Below are 16,201 nucleotides of genomic sequence, written 5' to 3' on the forward strand. Positions count from 1 at the left end.
GGACACGGATGCTGTCTGACTCATCTCCAGCTCCCAGGCCCTGTCAGAGTGACCTCCATAGCTTTAGGTCCTGTCAGGAAACCTCACCTGGATGACAGTCCCCTGTCCATTCATTCATTTAACAAGCAATCCTTGGGCACCCACTATGGGCCAGGCTCCATGTTGGGCACTGGAAACTCTCAGATGACCAAAAGAGGACCTCAAGAAACATCCAGGTTTCTAAGAAATGACTGGGGGATTAGTGGGGAGATGGGATATACAAAAAAAAAAAGAAACATCCAGGCTTGGCCAGCATGTGGCCTCGATCCATCCGACACATTCTCAAGGCCTTGACGGGTGCCCACCCCTCCTCTCTACTCCACCTAACCGTGCCTTGCCAGACAGAACTCACGCCTGTGAGTACCAAAAAATAATCTTTATTGTCACTAGTATAAAACAGAGATCAACTGGCCTCTCAGTCTGTACAAAGTGTGGAGTGTAAAGACCACCGGGGCTGGGCTTCCCTGGTGGCGCAGTGGTTGAGAGTCCGCCTGCCGATGCAGGGGACACGGGTTCGTGCCCCAGTCCGGGAAGATCCCACATGAGCCATGGCCTCTGAGCCTGCGTGTTCGGAGCCTGTGCTCCGCAATGGGAGAGGCCACAACAGTGAGAGGCCCGCATAACCGCAAAAAAACCCACAAACAAACAAACAAACAAAAGACCACCGGGGCTGTCCCCATTTCTCCCATAATGCCCTGCCCCAGAGCAGCGCCACGAAGGGGAGATGCCCACCCAAGTGCCTTCCCTTAAGGAGAAGTTAAGGTGGACCAGGCGGGGAGCACTTTCGGCCTGAGGGAGGCCAGGAGCAGAGGAGGAAACCGGGGTGGGGGAGCCCCCAGCCATTCATGATGACCCTGGCCCCACTTCCTGCCCCCTCCGCGTCCACCCTAGGAGCAGCGCAGAGTGGGCTGAGACGCAGGCCTGCCTGTGTGGTGGTCAGAGGGCCACGCGGGTGCAGCAGTGGCGCAGCAAGCAGGGCAGGATGCCGCGGTTCAGCTGGTGGAATTCCACAAGCTGCAGCAGGTCGGTGAAGCGAGTCTGGCCCTCGTCCATGCTGAAGTACAGGCGCCCCTCCTCTTCGCTCTGGGGTGTGGCCATAGGGGATGGGAGGTCAGGGAGGGGCCCGGGGCCGAATGAGCTCCCTCCTGGGTCAGGGCTGAGGTCCCCACAGCTTGAGCAGGAGGAAGGAAAGAGCGGGAGACCCCAGGCACACTGGGGGCCAGCGTGGGGAGGGGGCCTGGCGAGGAGGGCAGGTTGCTGGGACTCCTGCATCTCCACTGCAGCAGAAACCTGGGACTACTCACCGGCATGATGAGGTAATGTTTGACTTTCTGCACATGGCACAGCGAGAGGACAAAGCCCTGCGGGTTCCGCTGGCTCTCTCGCACGAGGAACACGCTGCCAGGAGACAGGGCAACATTACCCGAGGACACACGGCTGCCACCTTGACCCACGTCTCTCTTGTCCCCGGCGCTGCTGCCCTGCCCAGCCCTGCCCCTTACCCGTCTACCAGGCCCTGCTGCCCGATGAGCCGCTGGCTCTCCTCGCGGGAAATGCGTCCGTGGAACCAGGGTTGGGTGCAGTGGATGGCTGGGGTGAGGAGAGGCAGAGGGGCGGTCACTCCAGGGCGGGGACCCTCGTTCTAACCCCCCCGTGAGGAACGCGCAGAGAAGCCATGGCAGTCCCCACTCCTGGGGACGGCGGGCCCTCACCCACCTGCACTGAGGCTCGTGCCGGAGCTCGGGGTGGGCAGGCTTAGTCGGTGGTTTGTCTTCTTCTGCAGAGCAAGTGAGGGACACGGGGGGTCAGGGCGTGGCTGGGGTATTACCAGCCCCTGAAGAATACAGAGCCTCTTTCCGCAGCTGGGGGCCTCCCCTCTCCCCTCGCTTTCCTCTTCCCACTCCATGGAAACCCATGTGGAGAATAGGTCCCCAGAACAAACCCTCCAGGCCTGGGCCTCCTCCAAGGCGGCACTCAGAGCTTCCCGGGGGTTCTCGATGACACGCCCGGCGTGGCCAGAGAAGTCCATGGCCACCAGGGTGTTGTCTGAGACACTCCTCTGCAGATTGGACAGGGTGGGGGGATGGGTCAAAGCAGGACCCAAGTATCCCCGGCACGGGGCCTGGGTGCCTCCCCCGTCTCCCCACACTAACACCTCTGGGCACACTCACCAAGGGCGGGGAACCCACACAGGGTGGGCGCAGGTGGCGGCACAGTGCCTGCTGATAATTCTTATACAGCTGCACCCCATACTGGGAGGTGGAGAGAGAAAAAAGGCCGGAGGTCAAGCAGGTGCTGGGAGCTGGGCGGTGGCACCGCCCCCTACCCAGACCAGAGCTCCCCAAGAGCAGGGCTACATCTCTGCCCCTGGATAAGGGCCTTTCCTGAAGCCAGAGCTGAGACTCCAGCCTTGGACCAAGGATTCTGAGAGAGCAAGGTTGTGATGCCCCCTCATTCTGGAGCCTTCCTGAGGGCAGAGCTATAACTCCTCCCTCACCCCAGGGATCCCCAGGGCTGGGCCAGCCCCCCAAGCCAGTGCCAGGACCTCACCTTGAAGAGGCGGAAGGCGGCTAACCAGCAGGTGCGGCTCTGTTCATCCTCACTGCAGAAGATGCGAAGCCCCTTGTGGCCATTTCGAAGCTTGTTTGGCTGCGGGGAGAGGAAACCGGCTGGTCCTATATCTGCCTTTAGGACCAGAGATCATCTCCCGTCTCCCGTCTCCGTGGGGCAGGGCAGGGTGCAGGGAGAGGAGTCTGGGGGTCCCAGAGGGAGCTTAGAAGCCCCAGGTAGGATCCTGGTGCTTAGAAGCTCCTGCTGTCTCCCAGACCAGGCCAGGCTCTTCACCTTGATACAGAAGCCAAAGTCCGTGGGCATGCCGTAGAGCTTGCGGCCCTGGGTCACCACGTACACGTTGGACTCGTTCACATCCGCTACATACTGCAGGTGCCTCGGGTCCTGCACAGCACAAGGGAACAACACTCGGTAAAGGCAGACCCCATCCCCCACCACTGCCCCCCTAAGCCAGCTGGGGAGAATTCAGGCCCAGAGAGGAGCAGAGAGGTGCCCCAAGTCACACAGCACACAGAAGTAGAGCCAGGACTTGAACTCAGTTCACTGCCTCTCCCACTGCTAACTCCTGAGGCAGGTAAGTTGGGAGGGAAAGAAGAGCAGCTGTGGGTCTCAGGGCCTAGAGGGGGGAAGGTCCAGGAGTTCCAACAGAGAAGGGGCAGCTCCTAGAAGGACCAGGGATGGGGTATCTGAGGGGCTGGGGCTGTCACCCTCAAGACCTCACCTTGGAGGTGCCCTTGGTGGAGTAATAGAGGCCAGACCGGCGTAGGAAGCAGAAGAAGCGTTTCCAAAGCTTGCGTCCTGACCCCCGGAGCTGCAGGAAGCCCTGGATCTCTGGGAAGCTGCCTGCATTCAGGAAGTTCTGAGGCCAGAGGAGAGCAGGGTGAGAGGCCTAGAAATGGACAGACACACAGACACACAGACACAGACACACAGACACAGACACAGACACACACACACACAGACACACACACACACACACACACACACAGGGCTTCCCAGGCCCTTCCTTTATGGCAGGAGGTGCTTCACATGCATTTATTGTCTTCATTTAACAAAGAAACTGATGGTCAGGCAGAGAAAGTGACTTGTCCACGGTCACTTAGGGCTGCGCTGGGTTTTCCACCCCAAAGACGGAAGGCACAGGCTTAAGGGCCAAGAAGCACTGGGCATTCCTGCGGAGTCATGGACATGCCGTGAAATGGGGGTGTCCCCTCACCTGGATGAGGTCTTCGTGGGATATGCCCGTGTGTGCGTCCAGACAGCTGGAGACCATCTTTTCTGGGAACAGGGAGTGCTGGGGGAAAAAGGAGCCAGGAGTCAGGGACTGAGGGTCCAGGGTGGGGATTGGGGTGTCCCAGTGCCCAGACCCCACACACACACACTCACTGGGGTGTTCTTGAACAGCTCGTACTTGGCAAAGTTCTTCCGGAAGAGAAAGCGGCTGTCTCCGCCGATGGGCCAGGCAGCCTGCACTTCCGCCACCGATTCATGGTCCTCCAAGACCCGCTCTAGGGTCAAGGGCAAAGAGCAGGGGTCAGTGGAGACCAACGAGGCCTCCCGGATGGGCCACCGGCCTAGCCCAAGGTGTGAAGCATTGACTCCCAGGCCAGGCAGCCCCCTGCACCCCAACTCACCCAGTGCTAGGTGGGGGTGGCCCTCCACCAGCCCCCAGTTCTCGTCACTCAAGGCATGAGATCGCTGCACCAGCATCTCACACACGTAGCGAGCCGTGGCGCCCGCTGCCACCTCCACTGACCGGCAGGCCCCATCTTCACTGTACACCTTTATGACCTGTGCCCCAGGAATGGCAGAAGACTCGGGGAAGGGCAAAGGATGGTTCTCTCCCGTCCCCCGTCTGCTCTACCCTCAGGGATCCCTGACCAAATCCCCCCACCTCCTCCGGGGCAGCACTGTGTCCAGCCCTGTCCCATAGCACCCCACGCTCCCTGCCTTCTTTTTCCCAGGACAACTCACATGGGGGCAGCTGGTGTCTCGAGGGAGCAGCCCCCTTGCACTGGAGGGCCCCCCAAGAATGGGGGTCTGTGAAGGAGGACTGCAGAGCTCGGGGAAGGGGTTGGGGATGGAGGGTAGAGAGGTTGACCGCAGCTCCTCCTGTCGAAGAAGTTTCCTGGGCGGTGTGGGGGGAAGGAGGGGGGAGTGAGGAGTTGACTGCAAGCTTCTGTGCATTACCCCAGCGCTGACCACTCCCCCCTGGCCCCCCTCAGCCGTCACCCCATTTTACCTGCTGGTCGGAATGGGCAGAGGCTGGGACCTCTTCACCTCCCCAGACAGAGGAACATCGGGAGGTGGGGGAGTCCCAGGAGGGGTCCCGGGGGCCAGGTCTTCTGGGGAGCTGCTGAGATGAGGTGGAGACAGACCCAGCTCCATGACATCTGAGGGAGAAGAGGGGGCTGACACAGCTGCTCCTGTGCCCTTGTCCTGGGGAGAGGGGCCAAGAGGACCCAGACCTCCTGACTTCACCCTGCTGTCAAGGTGCCCCCAGAGTTTACACAGCACCTCCTTGCTCCCCCCTAACTGGCATTCCCTGGAGCCTTTGAGGAAGGGTAGATTGTGCCCATTTTAACACAGGGGACACTGAGTTCCTGAGAAGGAAGCATCGTTGCCCCATCACAGGTGAGCCAGGGAGTGGAACCCGGTGTTTGGGCTCCAAGTCCAGTGCTCTTCCTTAGGCCCAGGTTGTCCAGGGGAAGAGCTGTGAGGGTCCCCCACCACAAGACAGGCAGCAGCAACAGACTCCATGACGCACGGACGGTCTGGGGCTCAGCGTGTCGGTGTCACCCTTTCTGAACGTGGGGCATTCACTCCTCTGGGCTCTGCCCCAGGTTTTTCCAGCGCTTTGCTGTCAGAGCCTGTTGTGGCAACGCCTTCCCAAGTGCGGAGTGATGCACAGAAGGGGAGAAGGAGGTGCGGAAGGACAGGAGCCAGGAGGGCAGGAGGCGGGCTCAGCTGCTGTGGGAGGGAGGAAGCTAGCCTGGGGGCCCTCGCCCTAGCAGCCCCCAAACCTTGTGTGCCTTCCCCAGGCTCCTCCTCCTGCCTAAATTTCTTAAGGCCTCAATGCCGAGCCACTTCCTCTGAGAAGCCTTCCTGGATTTTCCACATTCAGACTGAAGGGCTCCCTCTCCACACTGTGCTGGGGCCTCTGCGCCAATTACTGTGCACCTGTCTTATCCACCCACTGGTCTGAAGATGCCCGGCCACCCCAGGCAAGGCCAGGGTCTTACCCTGTCTTATCACCCACAGGCATCCAGGACGAGTAAGGAGAGAAGAGACGAGGCAAAGGTGCCCACTAGCGGGTAGAGGCATTGCAGGCCCCTCCCCCACAGGAACCAAGACACTTTTGGCTGGGCTGAGACCTGGGAGGACCTGGGAAGACTCACAGTTCAGCCCCCTACTTGCTCTCCAGACACTGGGCCGGTGCTGTTCGGTGCCTAAGGTACCTGGGATTGACCCCCGCCCCCCCAGGATGAGGCAGGTCCCCAACCCTTAAGTGAGGGCATTTAGGAGATCTGGGGGACAGGTGAGTCAGGGTGGGGTGGGACAGCACTGCCTGGGGCTCTCCATTCAACCTTGACTCATCTGCACAACTTCCTGGCTTAGGAGAAACAAACAACCCTGCCTCTACCCACCCCCTCCACTCCCCCCCCAACCTACTGGCCTGGGAGGAATGGGGGAGGGGCCGGGAACAGGACGGGGGAGGAGGAGGATGTGGGGAGGGGGGCGCTGAGGCTCCTCTGACATCATCTCCTCCTCCCACCCTTGGCCTAGCTCCGACTCTTCCAGCACAGGTGGCACCTGCAATGGGCCCCAGTAGCCACCACCCAGCCCAGGAGCCCCCTCACCCAGGAGGAAGAGAAGAAAGGCCTGGCCTGGATTCAGAAGCCCATCTGGAGTGGAGCTGACCTCTCAGGGGTGCCCCTAGTGCACCCAAAGTAACCCAAAGAAACATGCAGTGCTCCCTCTCCTGTCTGGGGCCCTCAAGACTTTCATTCTGCTGCTGCTGCCCACCCTTAGCACCCAGGACTCAGCTGGCCCATGGGGCTCATCCTCATCACCCCTGGGGGATGAGGGTCCTTCTAATTAATACACTCTCCTGGCTGTCCTGGCCAGACGTGTACTCAGGAACAGGAGTAGAAAGTCAAGACACACAAGAGGACAGACACAGACAGGCAGACAGGGGAAGGCCAGGAGAGAGCGAGCCAGGGGGGTCCTGCCGGGAAGGGGAAGACACACCCACCATCGAACATCCAGAGACACCGGCACATCAACACTCCACTCGCACCCGTCTAACCTCTGGCAGCCAGCCCTGGTGACTTCGTTCCGAGGAGGACTAGGGGAGGGGCTGCAGGGGCTACCTCCACCGGGAAGCCAGAGACCAACAGTGCGGTGGTCTGGGGCCCAGAGGACTGGGTCCTCCCCCATCCCAGAGGGAAGAGGAATCTGGGCAGCATTTGGAAGGGAAGAGGGTAGATTTAAGTCAGACTAGAGTCTGGCCTCTGTGGGCAGGAAGGCTGACTCAGGATGGGTTTAGCCTTCAGATTCCTCCACCCTGCTCTCCAGACCCTTCTAAGGCAAGACAGGCATGGGGCAGTGGGGACCAAAGAGAAAAGGGAGCAGAAACGGGGTCCTAGCTGCCCGGCTTGGGCAGCCTCCACCCCCATCGCCAAGAGAGCTGAAGCTTTCAAACTGGGGCCCTGGGAAGGTTATATTGAAGAAATCGACCCCCCAAATCAATCTGTCCCCTCATTACTGCGAATCCCAGCGCTGGCTTCCCCAGCAGCCTCTCCGGCCCCGGCGGCTCCGGCCCCACCCTCCTTCCCGTCCTCCAGGCCTTCAGCCTCCTTGTTTACTTCCAGAATCCTGCCCCACCTGGCTGGCCCCGAGGGCGGGTGGCAGGGCCCAGTAAGAGGCCCGTAGAAAACAAGGCCACCTTCGGTACCTCCCAGGGGAGGGGGAGGGGCTGGAAGCGCCGGGAGGTGGCGGGAAGGCCCCGGCCTGGCCCAGGACCCCACGCCCCGCCCCCATCGGGTTTTAGTGTGTGTGGGGGGGAAAGGCTCTACCCGTGGGGGAGCCCTTAGGGTGAGGGCCCAGGTGAGGAGGCGGGAAACCCCTAGATGACCCGGAGCTGGGGGGAGGGCCACGGACCCTGAGGCCCCGCCCACTCCCTAGCTAGGGAAAAAACGCCCAATGGGAGTCCGGGGGGCAGCTCTTTTAAAGTTTAATTTGGGAAGAATGCTGGAGTGTCTGTGGAGTTAATCATTACAGGCTGCTAGCCTTCACGGGGGGCCTCCCCAGCAGGATATCAGGGGGAGAGGGGAGAGCAGAGTCCAGGACAGGCAGACCAAGAGGGGGCATTTTTGAGGGGCAGTGGGGTTGCAAGGCCTGACAATGGCGGGCAGGTGCATTCTCCATCCCCAACGTGCCAGGGAGACCCAGACTCGGACCGGGTCTTTCCTCAGCCTATTCAGACAGACGAGGCAGCCCTCCCCAACCCCGCACGCACACACACTCTTCCCAGGCCCCCCCGAGCTGCAGATCCCCCAACATCTAGCCCTCCAGCCTGCCGAGACCACTTCTTTCTGAAGCCAGAAGAGACCACCCCACGTCCCCCGGGCCTGCCCCACCCCCACCTTCCCACCCGAGGGCAGGACCCTGTGTTCCTGAGTCAGGATACAATCCAGAGAGACGGAGCTCTAGCAATTAAGAGAATCCCTCTCCTTTACTGCCCTCCAAATTGGTGGGTGCCCCGCTGCCCCCGCGGAGACGTCTGTCTTTAATAAAGACTTGGGGGAACTCAAACTGGGGTCAAGTCAGACTGAGCTAGGGAGAGACTTGGGGCAGCTCCCTCGGTATTCGGACTCCTCTCCTAGCTCTCTGGGAATGTGGGGAAGGGCTAGTTTCAGCGGGAAAGCCACGTCTCCACGGGGTATCTTGCTTCCCCGACCCCATCAGCTGGTTCCTGAGTGTGTCTGGGGTAGGGGAGGTTAGGGAGGGGGAGATGCGGAGAAGGACGAAGGACCAGGCAGAACGGGAAGTGAGCATAGGGAGAGACTGGGGGTAGACGGTGAGGAGGGGGCGGCATGGGAGACTGGAGAGAAAGAGAAAGCGAGGCCGCTAGAGCAACACAGCAGGAGGCCAGATCTTTTTCCTTATTGATCCTGCATCTGCCGGTGCTCCCCGACCCCAAGATGAAATGCCCGCTCTGGTCCTTACCTGGACCCTGGGTGTTGGTACACCTGGCTGGGGCCACCGGTTTAGGGAGGGAGACTCCAAGCCCTTAATTACCTGTCCCCCTCCTGTCCCCGCCCTTGGCCTGACATCACTGAGGGGGGAAGGGGAGGGGGAGCCAGGCGGCCGCCCGTCCTGTCCACCTGGGCATCCGGCCAGCCAGCTCCTGGCCCTGAGACTGGCACAGCCTGGGGCCCTGGTGCGGGGGCGGGGTGGGAGCAGGTTGTCGTCTGGGACCGATCTCGGTCCCCTTACCTGGAGAAGCCCCAGCAGGAGTAGCAGGACACAGCGTTCGAAGTCCGGCTCTATCTAGGAACATCAGATGCCTGGACTTGACTTCAAATCTGCTCCCTCTTCTCTACGGGTGGCATGAGGGTGTCCTGACTGGACGCAGAAGTGGGGGCAGGCTGAGCTCTGTTGTCCAGGCTCCTGGCCCAAGGAAACAAATTATCCTGGGCAGGTGGGGGCGGGGCCTGAAGGAGGGGCAGGGGAGGAGGAAGCACAGGAGGAGGGGCGGGGACTCCCTGACACTCTACGCTGGCTGGGATTGTTTTTGTCCTTCTTAGCAGGTGCCAGGGGAGAGACAGTCGAACTGAACTGCCTCGAGAGCGAAGATCTAGTATCCTCATGACCTGGGAGGGAGAGGCTGGGGCCTGGAAAGTCAGGGAAAATGGCCCAGCCCACTCTTCCCCATGCCCCTCCCCAGACCTGGTCTGTTCATTGGCCAATTTAGGGGGCCTGTCTGCTGCTCAGGGTCCTACCCCCCTGGAGCAAAGGGCACTCTGTGAAAGAGGGAAGCCAGCCAGAGGGAGTCCAGCAACATGGCCTGCCCCTTGACCTCCAGCCACAGTCTGGCCACCCAGACTGCACCCTGGCCCCTCAGAGGCACCCAGCATATATCTTCCCTTCTAAGCAAAGTCCAGGGTCTCAGCTTCCCCTTCTAAAATCGAAGGGGTTAGGCAAGGTCTCATAGCAGGAGGAGTGATTTGGGGAAAGGTCTGGCCAGGTGCCAGGGGACTCCCCTTAGCGCTCTCCTTCTGCACTAGGCAAACTCAAGGGTGGAGAGAGGGCCTGGAAGGCTGAGATCAAAGGCAGCAGCCGCCTTCCAGCCCAAGTGGGTGACAGTGGGTTAACCAACAATTCATAGGGGTGATAAGAGGTCTGCCCTGGGGGACCAAGAAGGAGTGGCTCCAGGCTCAACTTTCTCCAAACTGTGTTTTCCTTGGAAAAACCAGTACGAGCGGACTAAGCAAAGATGTGGGGGAGGGGGCAGGGTCACCCGGGCCACTAGACAGCTTGTGCAAAACATAGTAGACAACTCACTCAATCATTCCTTCATCCACTCAACTAATATTTGTTAAGTACCTAGTATATGCCAACCCCATGCTTAGCACTGGGGATACAATGAGCAACAAAACAGACCCCACCCTTATCTTCATGCAGCCCAATCAGGGAGACTGGTGTTAATCAAAGAATCACACAAATAATAAGAAATGACAGGAGAGGGCTTCCCTGGTGGCACAGTCGTTAAGAATCCGCCTTCCAATGCAGGAGACATGGGTTCGAGCCCTGGTCCGGGAAGATCCCCCATGCCGCGGAGCAACTAAGCCCGTGCGCCACAACTACTGAGCCTGCACTCTAGAGCCCGCGAGCCACAACTACTGAGCCTGCGCTCTAGAGCCCACGAGCCACGACTACTGAAGCCTGTGCACGTAGAGCCTGTGCTCCGCAACAAGAGAAACCACTGCAATGAGAACCCCACGCACAGCAGCAAAGAGTAGCCCCTGCTCGCCGCAATTAGAGAAAGCCCATTCGCAGCAACAAAGACCCAACGCAGCCAAAAATAAATTAATTAATTAACTTAAAAAAAAGAAAGAAAGAAATGACAGGAGACAACTATGCTGGGAGAATGGCTTACCCAGGGAGTTAGGGAAGACTTCTCTGTAGAAGTGACAGTTGAGCAGAGGGGAAGTTGTATGGGGCAGAGAGATTTGGATTGGTGGATGGGAAGTGGGGGGGGGGGCACCTTTCATGATGATGGAACAAACGTCAAAGCCCTTGACTAAACGGGACAGAGCATGCGTAGGCAGAGTGGGGTGGAGAAGGAAGGAGAGGAGGTCACACAGGTGCAGCTGAGCAGGTGTGGAAGGTGTGGGGAAAGGCTTTGTACTCAGCTCTGTTTCTCAAAGCGTGGCCTGTGACCACGGCCTCCAAATCTCCCTAGGCTTGTATAAAAAAACAGATCCCTGGGCCCCTCCCCAACTACTGAATCTCAGTCTCTGGGGCCAAGACCCAGGAATGTGTGGTACTGACAAGCCCTTGGGTGGTTGTTCTGTAAACCGGGTTTACGAGCCATCTATCCTGTCTGTCCAGACCAGCAGGAACTATGGGCAGAGGCCAGACCCTGCAGGGTCCATCTGGGCTGAAGTAGAGGCACAGAGGAGCAGGCAGATTTATATTTTGGAAAAATCACTCTGGATGTTGAAGGATAGGTTGGAGAGGGAAGCCAACTCAGACTTGGAGGGCTGAGGGCTATAGGATTCCATTTATATGACTTTCTGGAGGGGGCAGAATGCTAAGGACAGAAAGCAGATCTGGAGTTGGGGAGGAGGGAGAGGGGTTGACAGCAGAGGAGCTTATGAGGAGGTAATGGAGATGTGTATATCTCGGGTGGACGTACAACAGGACTCACAGAACTGTACACTCAAGAGGATGTGTATTACTGTGTATAAATTATATCTGAATTTCTTAAATAACAAAAGAAACAAAAAGGAATAGATTTATAGATCAGTAGAACAGAATCAAGAGTCCAAATAAAACCCCTTACATTTCTGGTCAATTGATTTTTTTTTCTTAATATCAACTCTTTATTTATTTATTTATTTATTTTTGCCTGCGTTGGGTCTTAGTTGCGGCACGCGTGCTCTTCCTGGCAGAGCATGGGCTTCTCTCTAGTTGTGGCGCGCAGGCTCAGTTGCCCTGCAGCACGTGGGATGTTAGTTTCCCGACCAGGGATCGAACCCAAGTCCCGTGGTTTGGAAGGTGGCTTCTTAACCACGGGACCACCAGGGAAGTCCCTGGTCAATTGATTTTTTTTTTTTTTTTTTTTTTGTGGTAAGCGGGCCTCTCACTGTTCTGGCCTCTCCCTTGCGGAGCACAGACTCCGGACGCGCAGGCTCAGGGGCCATGGCTCACGGGCCCAGCTGCTCCGCGGCATGTGGGATCTTCCCAGACCGGGGCACGAACCCGTGTCCCTGGCATCGGCAGGCGGACTCTTAACCACTGCACCACCAGGGAAGCGCTGGTCAATTGATTTTTGACAAAGGTGCCAAGACAATTCAATGGGGAAAAGGATAGTCTTTTTGATAAATGGTTCTGGGACAACTGAATATCCACATGCCAAAAGATGTGTTTAGATCCTTCCTTTATACGATGTACAAATACTAACTCAAAATAGGCCATAGACCTAAATGTAAGAGCTAAAACTATAAAACTTCTAGAAGAAATTATGCAGGAAAATCTTCCTACCTTGTGTTAGGCAGAGATCTCAGATGCAACAGCAAAAGCACAAATGACAAAAGAAAAAATTTATAAATTATACTTTACCAAAATTTTTAAATTGTGCACTTCAAAAGACATCATTAAGAAAATTTTTAAAAAAAGAAAAAAAAAACAAACCTGTGGAAGACTGGAGGAAAATAATTGCAAATCGTATGTTTGATTAGGGACTTTGTATCCAGAATAGGGTTGACCCCTGAACAATACAGGGGTTAGGGGCACCGACGACCCCTGAGCAGTTGAAAATCTGAGTATAACTTTACAGCCAGCCCTCCCTATCCAGTTTCCATCTACAGATTCAATCAACCTTGGATCATGTAGTACTGTATAACGTACTTTTAAAAATCCACATATAGGGCTTCCCCGGTGGCGCAGTGGTTGAGAGTCCGCCTGCCGATGCAGGGGACACGGGTTCGTGCCCCGGTCCGGGAAGATCCCACATGCCGCGGAGCAGCTGGGCCCGTGAGCCATGGTCGCCGAGCCTGCGCGTCCGGAGCCTGTGCTCCGCAACGGGAGAGGCCACAACAGTGAGAGGCCCGCGTACCACAAAAAAAAAAAAAAAAGATTTGAATAAGTGTTTTTCCAAATAAGATATATGAGTGGCTAATAAGCACATGAAAAGGTGCTCAAGATCATTAATTATTAGAGCGATGCAAATTAAAACCACCTCACTCCCGTCAGGATGGCTATAACGAAAGAGACAGACAACAAGTCTTGACAAGGATATGAGGAAACAAATTGTCATATATTGCTGGTAGGAATGTAAAATGGTGCAGCCACTTTGAAAAACAGTTTGACCATTGCTTAAGATAAACATAAACTTTCCATACAACCTAGCAAGTCTACTCGTAGGAATCTACCCAAGTAAAGACACGTGCACATACAAAGACACTTACATGAACATTCATAGCAGCATTACTCAAGACAGCCCCAAACTGGAAACTCAAAATGTCCATCAACTGGTATTGAACAGATAAATAAAACAGTACATCCATGCATTGGGATATTACTCAGCACTGAAAGGAACAGACTACTGGTACATGCTACAGCATGGATGAACCTCAAAAACTTTAAACGGAGTGGAAGAAGTCAGAAGCAAAAGACTGCATATTAGTTCATGTATAAGAATATCCAGAAGAGGCAAGTTTATAGACAGAAATCAGATCAGTGGTGGCTTAGGGCTGGAGCCGGGCGCTGGATTGACTGCAAGTACACAGGTGGGACTTTTTCATGTTGGTGGAAATGTGCAACGATGGCTGCACAACTCTATAAGTCATCGAATTGTTTAAAAATGAATGTGAGGATATTATGGTGAGACTCCAAGGAGAGTAGAGGCAGGGAGACAGCCTCCATTTCTAGAGTTACAAGACGGGAATAAAGAAACCAGCTCTGTAGCGGGGCTAGGATGAGACGGGGAGGTGCAGGGACTGGATGCATGCGATGGCAGCATAGAGCCTGCGAAATCGAAGCATCAAAGCCTAAGGTTCCAGAAGGCGGAAGGCCGGCGGCGACTGCCCAGACTGTGCCTGCAGTTTAGAGCTTAGGAGAAGCACCTGAGTGTGTAACTGTGGAGTGGTTTAAAATACCATCAGTGGGACTTCCCTGGTGGTGCAGTGGTTAAAAATCCGCCCGCCAATGCAGGGAACACAGGTTCGAGCCCTGGTCTGGGAAGATCCCACCTGCCGAGAAGCAGCTAAGCCCATGCGCCACAACTACTGAGCCTGCGCTCTAGAGTCCTTGGGCCACAACTACTGCGCCCACGTGCCACAACTACTGACGCCCACGCGCCTACAGCCTGTGCTCCGCAACAAGAGAAGCCACTGCAATGAGAAGCCCACTTACTGCAACAAAGAGTAGCCCCCGCTCGCTGCAACTAGAGAAAGCCAGCGGGCAGCAACGAAGACCCGACGCAGCCAAAATAATTAATTAAAAATAAAATAAAGTAAAATGCCATCAACTAGTGTGAAATGGCAACTGCTCCATACCATCAGCCCACCCCAGGCCCTGGGTCCGCTTGCCCCACTTTCTCTTCCTTTCGTAAACTGGAAAGCGCTTTGCAGTCTAAGACACGTCATTAGATTAAATAAGACCGTGAAGTCCAGCGGACACTAGGTGCGGGGCAAGTCGGGCGCTGAGAACGCAGGCCAGGAAAAGTTGGTCTGCTCCCGTCCTCGCAGCCCAGCTCTCTAGCTGGTGACAGTGTCAAAACAAAGCAGCAGCAGCCGCCTGAAGGGGGCGCCCGGATGTAACGCGCGGCCCCGCCCCGTCACGTGCCTGCGGCGTCGCGTCACACCCGGAAGCAGCTGCTGTGGGGAGCCGGCAGTAATGAGCGGGGAGACAGGGCCGGCGTCCTCAGCGCCCCCTCCCGGGGAGGTCGAACCGGGCAGTGGGGTCCGCATCGTGGTTGAGTACTGGTGAGGGGCTCCGGCCAGTGGGGGAATCCGGGCCGGAGGAGGGTGGGTCCACCGGAGGTACCGTCCCGGAAACCCAAGCGGACCTCAGGTATCTTCTCCCTAGTGAACCCTGCGGCTTCGAGGCGACCTACCTGGAGCTGGCGAGTGCCGTGAAGGAGCAGTATCCTGGCATCGAGATCGAGTCGCGCCTGGGGGGCACAGGTGAGGCCGCAGAGCACCTGCTGAGTCAGTGTTCTAAATCCCAGCTCTACCACTTTCTAGCTCTGGCACTGGCTGTTTTATATAGTGTCCAGCAGTGTCTGGCACATAGTAAAATGTCCATGCAACTTGAGTGAGGGGGGGTTACAGATGAAGCCTGTTGGGAAAAATGGGTGAGACTGAAGTGTAGGGTTGGAGGGGAGGGAACCCTCTATTGAGTTAGGAAGCCGAGTTCAAAGGAAGCGGATGGGGCCCGTGAAGGACATGAAGGAGGAGCCTGTGTTAAGTCTAAGGAGCGTGGAGGGCCTCCCCTGACTTTTGCCTGTTCTCAGCATACAGTTCATTCATCCGTTTATTTAATACCAGGGGCCTTTGAGATCGAAATCAACGGACAGCTGGTGTTCTCCAAGCTGGAGAATGGAGGCTTTCCTTATGAGAAAGATGTGAGTACTTGCCATGCTGGGAAGACCCCTGGTTCACCCTGACCCTACAATGAACGCATCATCCCATTCCACATCTCTGCCTTCTAGCTCATTGAGGCCATCCGAAGAGCCAGTAACGGAGAACCCCTAGAAAAGATCACCAATAGCCGCCCTCCCTGCGTCATCCTGTGACTACATGTGATTCTGGGCTCCTGTTCTCTTCTGGGATCCAAGCCTTGGTCACCCCTTTGGTTCTGCTGAGGGCTCCCTACTGCCTCTTTCACCTCACTTAGCTCCCCGTAGCTAAGAGACCCTGGCCTCCACTTTGCCCCTTTGGGTACCAGGAGGGTTCTGCGGTCTTAGGGGTGAAAGAGAAGACCCTCTCCATGGACATTTCTACAGCCACCTTATACCCCTTTCCCAGGATCAGTGCCCACAAAAACCTGCTCCCCTCTCCAGCTTAGCCATACCTGTCAGATGCTACCATAGTTCTAATTTATTTTCCACTAACCCCAGGCAATGTCAGCTATTGGCAATAAAGTGGCACTGCAAACACCAGTGCCCACTAGTGTGTGTTTTTCTGTCCAATTTGGGACTGTGGGAAGGGAGGAGAGGGAGACAGAGGCCAGCCCAACCTTTATACCACCAACGTGATCGTGCTGTCTGGGTGGGTTTTTTCTGGATAGCTACTTCTAATTCAACGATTTCCTTGCCAAGGCAAGGAAAATGAGTCACACAGTAGGCACTGCCTCT

The 16,201-nt window shown here is 56.6% G+C and overlaps 2 protein-coding genes across 3 annotated transcripts; one reads left to right on the top strand and one right to left on the bottom strand.

Annotated features, from left to right (window-relative positions):
* Positions 1 to 429: 429 nt before the first annotated feature.
* On the bottom strand, positions 430 to 9,281 carry GRB7 (growth factor receptor bound protein 7). Of its 2 annotated transcripts, XM_060290462.2 has the most exons (15): positions 9,112 to 9,281; positions 4,853 to 5,003; positions 4,585 to 4,738; positions 4,245 to 4,401; positions 3,997 to 4,118; positions 3,827 to 3,904; positions 3,332 to 3,469; positions 2,884 to 2,994; positions 2,590 to 2,688; positions 2,211 to 2,291; positions 1,982 to 2,098; positions 1,756 to 1,816; positions 1,542 to 1,629; positions 1,344 to 1,437; positions 430 to 1,122 (listed from the first exon to the last, which is right to left on the bottom strand). In XM_060290462.2, exons 1-15 carry the CDS (start codon positions 9,173 to 9,175, stop codon positions 976 to 978), a joined length of 1,662 nt encoding a protein of 553 aa, XP_060146445.1. In that variant the 5' UTR covers positions 9,176 to 9,281; the 3' UTR covers positions 430 to 975. The 2 variants fall into 2 exon arrangements, with proteins under 2 accessions (XP_060146445.1, XP_030696052.2); XM_030840192.3 differs by having other exon boundaries at positions 1,756 to 2,098.
* Positions 9,282 to 14,689: 5,408 nt separating this feature from the next.
* Positions 14,690 to 16,006, top strand: MIEN1 (migration and invasion enhancer 1). The gene is made up of 4 exons (XM_030840101.2): positions 14,690 to 14,828; positions 14,932 to 15,029; positions 15,393 to 15,469; positions 15,557 to 16,006. Exons 1-4 carry the CDS (start codon positions 14,740 to 14,742, stop codon positions 15,638 to 15,640), a joined length of 348 nt encoding a protein of 115 aa, XP_030695961.1. The 5' UTR covers positions 14,690 to 14,739; the 3' UTR covers positions 15,641 to 16,006.
* The last annotated feature ends 195 nt before the right edge of the window (positions 16,007 to 16,201 follow it).

This window comes from Globicephala melas, chromosome 20 (genome assembly GCF_963455315.2).
Source record: "Globicephala melas chromosome 20, mGloMel1.2, whole genome shotgun sequence".
In the NCBI taxonomy this organism is placed as follows: Eukaryota; Metazoa; Chordata; class Mammalia; order Artiodactyla; family Delphinidae; genus Globicephala; species Globicephala melas.

Bases quoted from the DNA above. Each gene is read 5' to 3' on its own strand.
- MIEN1 (XM_030840101.2), top strand. From the start codon at position 14,740: ATGAGCGGGGAGACAGGGCCGGCGTCCTCAGCGCCCCCTCCCGGGGAG. The intron at 15,030-15,392 runs GTGAGGCCGCAG...ATTTAATACCAG, and splicing joins GTCGCGCCTGGGGGGCACAG to GGGCCTTTGAGATCGAAATC. The intron at 15,470-15,556 runs GTGAGTACTTGC...TCTGCCTTCTAG, and splicing joins GCTTTCCTTATGAGAAAGAT to CTCATTGAGGCCATCCGAAG.
- GRB7 (XM_030840192.3), bottom strand. From the start codon at position 9,175: ATGTTCCTAGATAGAGCCGGACTTCGAACGCTGTGTCCTGCTACTCCT. The intron at 5,004-9,111 runs GTAAGGGGACCG...CTTCTCCCTCAG, and splicing joins TCCTGCTGGGGCTTCTCCAG to ATGTCATGGAGCTGGGTCTG. The intron at 3,470-3,826 runs GTGAGGGGACAC...CTCTGGCCTCAG, and splicing joins CCCACGAAGACCTCATCCAG to AACTTCCTGAATGCAGGCAG.